The 7,367-nt window shown below is 40.4% G+C and overlaps 1 protein-coding gene across 3 annotated transcripts in view; it reads right to left on the reverse strand.

Annotated features, from left to right (window-relative positions):
• Positions 1 to 2,048, reverse strand: part of TMEM67 (transmembrane protein 67) — a 43,398-nt gene extending 41,350 nt beyond the window's left edge. For all 3 annotated transcript variants that reach the window (XM_043880190.1, XM_043880189.1, XM_043880188.1), the window contains exons 1-2: positions 1,799 to 2,048; positions 55 to 143 (exon numbers count right to left, since the gene is read on the reverse strand). In XM_043880190.1, the coding sequence (XP_043736125.1) occupies positions 55 to 143; positions 1,799 to 2,024 (315 nt within the window). In that variant the 5' untranslated portion in view covers positions 2,025 to 2,048. The remainder of the gene's footprint in view (positions 1 to 54; positions 144 to 1,798) is intronic.
• Positions 2,049 to 7,367: the final 5,319 nt, after the last annotated feature.

Here is a 7,367-nt window from a genome sequence, read left to right on the forward strand (position 1 = left end):
AATGATATTTGCTATTTTTTACAGTAAGATTAAAAAATAATAAATACTCCATACCATGTGTTCTGGGCACTTTTTACAAATAACATCAGGTCCTCCATTATTAGAGATCATCTGAAATCCTGGCAGACACACACATGAAGTTCCTAAAAAGAAGAGCCAATTTTGACCTTGATAAATAAAATTCCAAGATAGGAAAATTTTAATAACTCTTAAGATCTTGAGAAGCAGGACCTAAGAGCAAGACGGTGAAGCGAGTACTGCCTGGGTTCTAATCTTGATTCTGCCACTTAGTTTTGTGACCCTGGGCAAGGAACTGTTCTGTGCCTTTGCTTCCAATTAGGTAAAATGGGAACAACAGTACCTACCTTGTGTGGTTAATATGAGTACTAAATTAGTCATTATAAGCATATAGAAAGTGCTCTATTTACATCTTACAATGTGTCTGGCATACACTAGGTACTGTGTTTGCTACAATTTTAAGTGCAAACATAAATAAATTATTAAATTATAAATATTAAACTAATAACCAAACTACTGACTAACCGCTTAGGGAGATTTTACAAGTCTATTTCACCCAACCATACACATATACTCACTGAATTCAAATTTTGTCAAAACAAAATCTTATTAGGAAAGTTATCTTGATTCAAATAAATCACTGTTTTCCTCTGTTTGGAAAGACTGAAGTAACTTTATAAGATAATCACTATTCAACTTGCTGGAGAGGTAAGGACAGTATTCTCTAAGAAGGCATTAAGTGGACACTTAATAGGAATCCATGTAGTAGAATGCTTATGATATCAGGGTGCATGACTATGAACCTTACACTTTATAGAATGAGTCTGGGAATGCTTTCTTCTTACTTCCTAACCTGAGAAGCCTGACTTGTCCTACACAATGACTTAAATCAAATTTCAAGATGGCAGAAAGTTAATACCATGGGTGACCAAATTGAGATTAAAAACATCCTAGACTTTAGAATATGGGAAAAGTCTTATCCTGAGCAGTTTCAGAGACAACTAGGACCAAATGATGAACATCTCAAGAAAAAAAAATGTTTAACCTAAAGAGACTTTGGAGGGAATAAGTAATATTCAACAAAGAAAGGGCTAAGTCCTTCGGAAATCTATATTATTATGGACGTTTTGTACAGAGGAAACACAAAGGTCAAGACAGACGGCAAAGAGATAAACGAATTCTTCCTGTCTCCAATTTACAGGACAAAGAAGGCTTGACGACCTCATCCGGACTTCCATTTCTTTAGCCCTAAAGTGAGAAGGCTGGACCATAAATGGTTAAGGTCCCAACCAGCTCTACATTTCTGGATTTAAGATTAAAAAAAAAAAAAACTACCAAAGTTTCCAAGCGCTAATTTGCATTCCCTCCCAAACAGGTCCTTGTCACCTGCTCTTAGCACCTCAGATTAACCTGGTTGTTGTTCACTCAGTCCGACTCTCTGCGACCCTAAAGATTACTTCATTTCTCTTTCTTCCGTAGTCAGCTTTCCAGGGGCCTCCCTAAAGGCCCCCTGATGAGGGGTAGGGGCCTGGAGACAATAAATTCATTACGAGGCCTTCGGGGTAGCGGACTCAAGGTTTCCCCAACCTCATTCGTTGTGTGTTTAAGCTTCAATCCTCCGAGGAGACCCTCCTCTGAGGCGCAGGCAGTTAACCTTTCTGAAACATTCTTTCCGCAGGGGGAAAAAAAAAGAAAAAGATGTTTCAGCGACGCCGGGATCTGGGCACGACACCAAGCGGGGACTGCTCCTTCGGCCAGGGCCCGTCCCGAGCCGTCTCACCTCGGGCATCCTGCCTCTGATTGGCGCCACACGCCACACAGGAGAGCGCCGAGATATCGAAGTATTGGTTGTGGCCGCACGTCTCCGGCTGCCGGAAAGGGAGAAAGAAGGTCTGAGCTTGTGAGACGCGAGGGAGCACCAGCAAGAGGAACAGAGGCACACTCGCAGCCGAGAGGGTGGACCCAGCGGCCATCGCCACCACAGGCCCGCGGCCGCCCGTCGCCATGGTACAGACGCCGGCGGCCAGACAGTCGCCGGCGGCCCGTCAGCCTCAGCGGCGACTCTGCAGAGCTGATTGGATCGCGGCGCCACGGTGTTCCGGAAGTGTCTGCCTGCTTCTCCTGGTTGCTAGGTTACCAAAAGCCGCGGGAAGCTGGCGATCTGGAAAGGATGGGTTCGGTTCAGTTCAGTTCTGTCGCTCAGTCGTGTCAGACTCTTTGCGACCCCATGGACTGCAGCATGCCAGGCCTCCCTGTCCATCACCGACTCCCGGAGTTTACACAAACTCATGTCCATTGAGTCGGTGATGCCATCCAACCATCTCATCCTCTGTCGTCCCCTTCTGCCGCCTTCAATCATTCCCAGCATCAGGGTCTTTTCCAATGAGTCAGTTCTTCGCATCAGGTTGCCAAAGTATTGGAGCTTCTGCTTCAGCATCAGTCCTTCCATTGAATATTCAGGACTGATTTCCTTTAGGGTGGACTGGTTGGATCTCCTTGCAGTCCAAGAGACTCTCAAGAGTCTTCTCCAACACTACAATTCAAAAGCATCAATTAGAGGCAAGCTAACCCTGGAGCCTGGCAGGCACGGCCAGATTTCAGACTCTAGGAAGCGACCCGTTTGCCGGACGTGAAATCAATTTCAGAAGTCGCAAAATAGGTAACCGCAGCCAAGAAAATATCTGATTTTACCACACAAATTAAAAGTATTGTTTCATTAAGTCTTTAAATGATACTTACATTAAAACTTATGGTCATTTTCATGTTAAAGGACACAGCCCAACAATGTATTTGTCCAAATACACTTGTCCAAAAAGTAGGGGAAAAAAACAACACTGATTTGAAATATGCAATGTTGGATGATTGGCTCGAACACTGAAAAAGAGGGCTTCCCTGGTAGCTTAGATGGTAAAGAATCTGCCTGCAATGCCGGAGACCCAGGTTCAATCCCTGGATCAGGAAGATCCCCAGAGAAACCTGCTGCTGGGGGTGAAACCGGCTCCAGTACTCTTGCCAGGAAAATCCTGTGGACGGAGAAGCCTGGTGGGCTACACTCCATGGGATTGCAAAGAGTGGGACACGACTGAGTGACTTTCACTTCACTGAAAAAAGATCTTTCCTGACAGACCTTTTTTTGTGTTTCTATGTTCTTTGTTTTGAGCATAGAAATCATGTTCATAAAATGAGATCTTTAGTCCAGTTGTAAATAAAGAAGGAATCTATTTTTTAAGTCAAATATACACATACATGATTGTTCTCTTTCAAAATGGGCACTCTTAGAGGCTGTTGGGCCCGAAACATTTTAGAATTACCTTCAAAGCCAGTTTCTGTTTCTTAATATTTAAATTTCATCTCCTCTTTTGTTGTATTCTGTTTGTTTTATTGTTTTATTTTGTCCTTCCTCCCCAATAAAACTGGCATATTTTGAAACCACCTTATTCATCAGTATATCTTGAAATGACTTTCAGCTTCCCCCCAAAACCACAAACTTTGTAATGAAAATGATGGCTTATTACTATTAAGGAGAACACACACACACACACACACACATAATATCTTCAGTATGTGTGGGAAAATACATCTAAGAAATTTAGATAAATTTATTAACCATATTTAGGCCTAGTATTTGTCATGTGACCATCTGCAAAAGACCAGCGTTCATTCTGTTGCTAATGTCTATGACAGAAAGAGGTGTATATTCTGAAAACTCTTCCTTAAACAGGCATTATAAAAGATGTTTTTGAGTAATTACCATGTTGTTAAAGTCTATAATTTGAAGTAGAAGTTATTTATCTGAAAAAATTTTTGAAGAACATATGACTGTACAAATGTTAATAGGAGCTCAGAAAGGGTATGGTCAGAATAGTTGAGATTAATCTACAAAAGCTTCTTATGGGTGAATTTTAACTCATCTTTTTTAATGCTCTGTGAGAGGCTTCAGGGTGGTAATATTTACTCACTGTCTACTATATAATTGAAGCAGTAAAAGAGCAGGTTATTTGTGTTCCACACTGTGTACTGTGCTAGGCATTTGGCAGCATTAACGTTAACTCTTCATAATAACCTTCTGCAGGAATACTTTCCCCCCTTTTTTGGGTACTTTATAATCAAAGAAACTGAAGATCAAAAAAGTTACATTTTAGGAAGTGGTGAAATCAAACTTTATCTCCATCTGACCAACTCCTAAACCTGTTATCTTTTCAATCTACTAAGTGACTTCTTTGCGGAATAGTTTGGAAAAAAAAAATCTGGCATATTGTATATGCAGGACAAACCTGTTGTCTTTAGTTAACAAGATGATACTGCCATTTTACACCACAGGCAGGGGAACTATGGTTGTCTAAGACCTTCCAGCATTGCACCTAAAAAAAATCTTTCCCAAAGAGCTAAATAGAGAGTTTATTTGTAGCAGAAGTATTCAAAATAGATGTAGTTAAATTTGAAATAACTGTGGATACTCTGGGTTCATCTTTATAAACTGCCTAGAAGGATAACAGAAAGACTGTCAGCTAAAACCGTGAAGCATAAACTGGGACTGTATCATTAGGAATATTTTCACTGCACGTAATAGAAAATCACATAGTTTAAGCCAGTTTACAATGGCTTAACAAAAGCAAACATGAAAATTCTGACATAGGGGCTGCTGACGTTTATTCAACGATATCAGATGGTCATCTCTGCAGTTCTCTTGGTTTTTCTCTCCTAGTTGCCATGTGATTGCCTTCTATCAGAAATCAACATTCAGGTTTAAGACAAGAAGAAGGAAAGTTACTGAATCAGAGATGTTTTCTCTGTCTCTTTAGTCAGGAAAGCAAGTATTTTCTTAATGCCAGATGTTATGCTAAAGTTAAACTTCTTACATGCATCATTTCAATCTTTTTATGAATAAGTAGTATTCTCCATTTATCAGGCTTAAAGACTTGCCCAATATCACCCAGCTAAGAAGTTAAAGAGTTATACATAGAAGTGGATGAGAAGAAGAACATGGTTTAAATAAGCTTAGGAAGAACTTTACCCCCCAAAAGTGAAAGGGTGGGCTCAAACACAATTGTAAATGCTTATTGAGTATCTATGAGATAGGCACTGCAACATGTGTTACCAAAACTATCATCCACTCAACAACCTTATGAAACCTATACCGTTATTCTCATTTCTTTTTATAGATGATTAATGGAGCAACAAGGAGGTTTTTCACACTTACCAAAATACAAAGATTTCAATTTACAGAAGTAACTTTAAATTATGGCAGTTTAACTCTTAGGGCTTCTTAGCCACAATGCTGTGTGTCCTAACAATATAAATGCTACAAAAAGGCAAGGGGCTGAGGATGGAGGAAAAGTCTTTGGATTTGGCAATTAGGGGATCATTAGTTATCTTTTACAGTGCAGTTATTACAGCGATAAGGGTAGAAGTAAGTCACAGAGCAGTACTAAGAAAGAGTAACCAACAGATGTAGATTATTTTGACATTGAAAAGAAAACAAAAGAAGGGACTGAGCTAAAAGAATTTTTATTTTTTCTTAGGATAAGAATAATACGGCTATAAATGGAGAGAAAAGGAAAGGAGTAGTAGAAGAGAGATTCAAAATAAAGAAGGAATAATTGACTCTCTCTTGAGCCTCTGGGAAGGGGTCAAAGACTTGGATGTAACACTGGGAGAAGGACCACCTAAGGGGAAGAGAGTCATTCTTTCTCAGACTAGAAGAAAAGAGAAAGGTAAGTGAAGCCATCCAGAAATCTTGAACTAGGTATCAGAGAAGTTGAGTAAGATCAGTTTTCTAAGTAAAGAACATACGTAAAAGTAAGAAATTCTTTGAAAAGATAGAGTAGATAATTGGAAGGAAAATCATCTAGAGTTGAAAGTTGGCAGCAAGTCTAGATCTTACCTACAAGGCTGAATCATGTTGGAGTGGGAGCAGATGGAGGGTAGGTTAGGAAGGTTCTAGGGTCAAAATGAACAGTTTATGGAGAAGATGGGTATAGTTTGATTATGTCGAGCAAGTTGCCTACTCAGGTAGAGAGGTATAACAAAAATGGATGTGACGGTCTCGGGCTTGATGAAGAGTTTGGAACCAGAAATGGAAATCATTTTGAGTATCCCAAAGACTATTGTGTATTTGAATCCCTAAACGAAGTTAAGAGAGGCAGAATCGCAAGGGAAGAAGAGAACCTGAGGTGAGAAGTCAGAAGGCAGCTCATCTTTGGTGGAGAATTTTCCAAACATGTATTGAGCACTTCTTGGATCCCTGGGTCAGGAAGATCTCCTGGAGGAGGAAATAGCTACCCACTCCAGTATACTTGCCTGGAAAAATTCTATGGACAGAGGGGCCTAGCGGGCTACAGTCCACGGGGTCACATAGAATCCGGACACAACTAAGTGACTGAGCATACACATACATGAGTAGACACTTGCTGGAGACAAGAGCTATCTCTGGTGCTTTTGCTCAGCGGCTTCATAATCTTGTAGAGAAACAGACATAGAAACAATTACTTTGAGACAAATGCTGTCATTGAGACTGTGTAACTGGCAGATGTTATTACCCCTGCCTTAGTGGGCAGGCGGGAGATCAGTGAAGATTCAAAGGACAGGACAGGTCGTGGCTCCACCAGAGCAGAACCAGAGGCATGAGGGAGCAGGCACATGGGCAAATGACACGTATCTCAGCATCCCTGAGGTGTGGGGTGTGTGTGGTCAGTGGCAGGAGATGAGGCTAGAAAGGTAAAAAGAAATAAAAATGAAGGTTCTTAAATGCTTATTATTTGTCTTCTACGGTTGATCAGATTTGCATTTTAGAAAATATCCTAGAAAAAAAGCATGTTGAAACCTCTAGAGGTAGAGATGCCTTGGAAAGTTAAAGCAGAAATCTAGGGTCTAAGGGCAGGGGAAGAAGGGAGAAGCAGGAGAAGATAAATGAAAGAGCTGTTTTAGGAGGAAGAACTGTGAGAATTTTAGACTTGGATGGAATAAGTAAAGAAACAGGAGCAAGGATCATTCCCAGGTTTCCTGATTTAGGTGGCTGGGTGGATGGTGACAATAAAGGAACATTGCAAATACTTGGGGCAGATAAAGACTTTTCACCAAATTAAAAAAAAAATTAAAGTAGAAATTCAATTTACAGGAATCTTCTAGGATGTTGGTGGGAGTTAGGACCATGGATAATAATTGAAATAATTGATATTAATTGCTTGCTTTCAATGTGCCAGGCACTGCAATACCTCATTTAATACTAAATTGGGACCATTATCATCACCTTTACTTTACAGATGAGAAAACCAAGGCATAGAAAGCATCTGTGACTTTCTAGGGTCACACTCACATCATGATTCTAACCCTGGCAACTGACCTGCTTT

Source organism: Cervus elaphus, chromosome 21, assembly GCF_910594005.1.
Source record: "Cervus elaphus chromosome 21, mCerEla1.1, whole genome shotgun sequence".
NCBI lineage: Eukaryota > Metazoa > Chordata > Mammalia > Artiodactyla > Cervidae > Cervus > Cervus elaphus.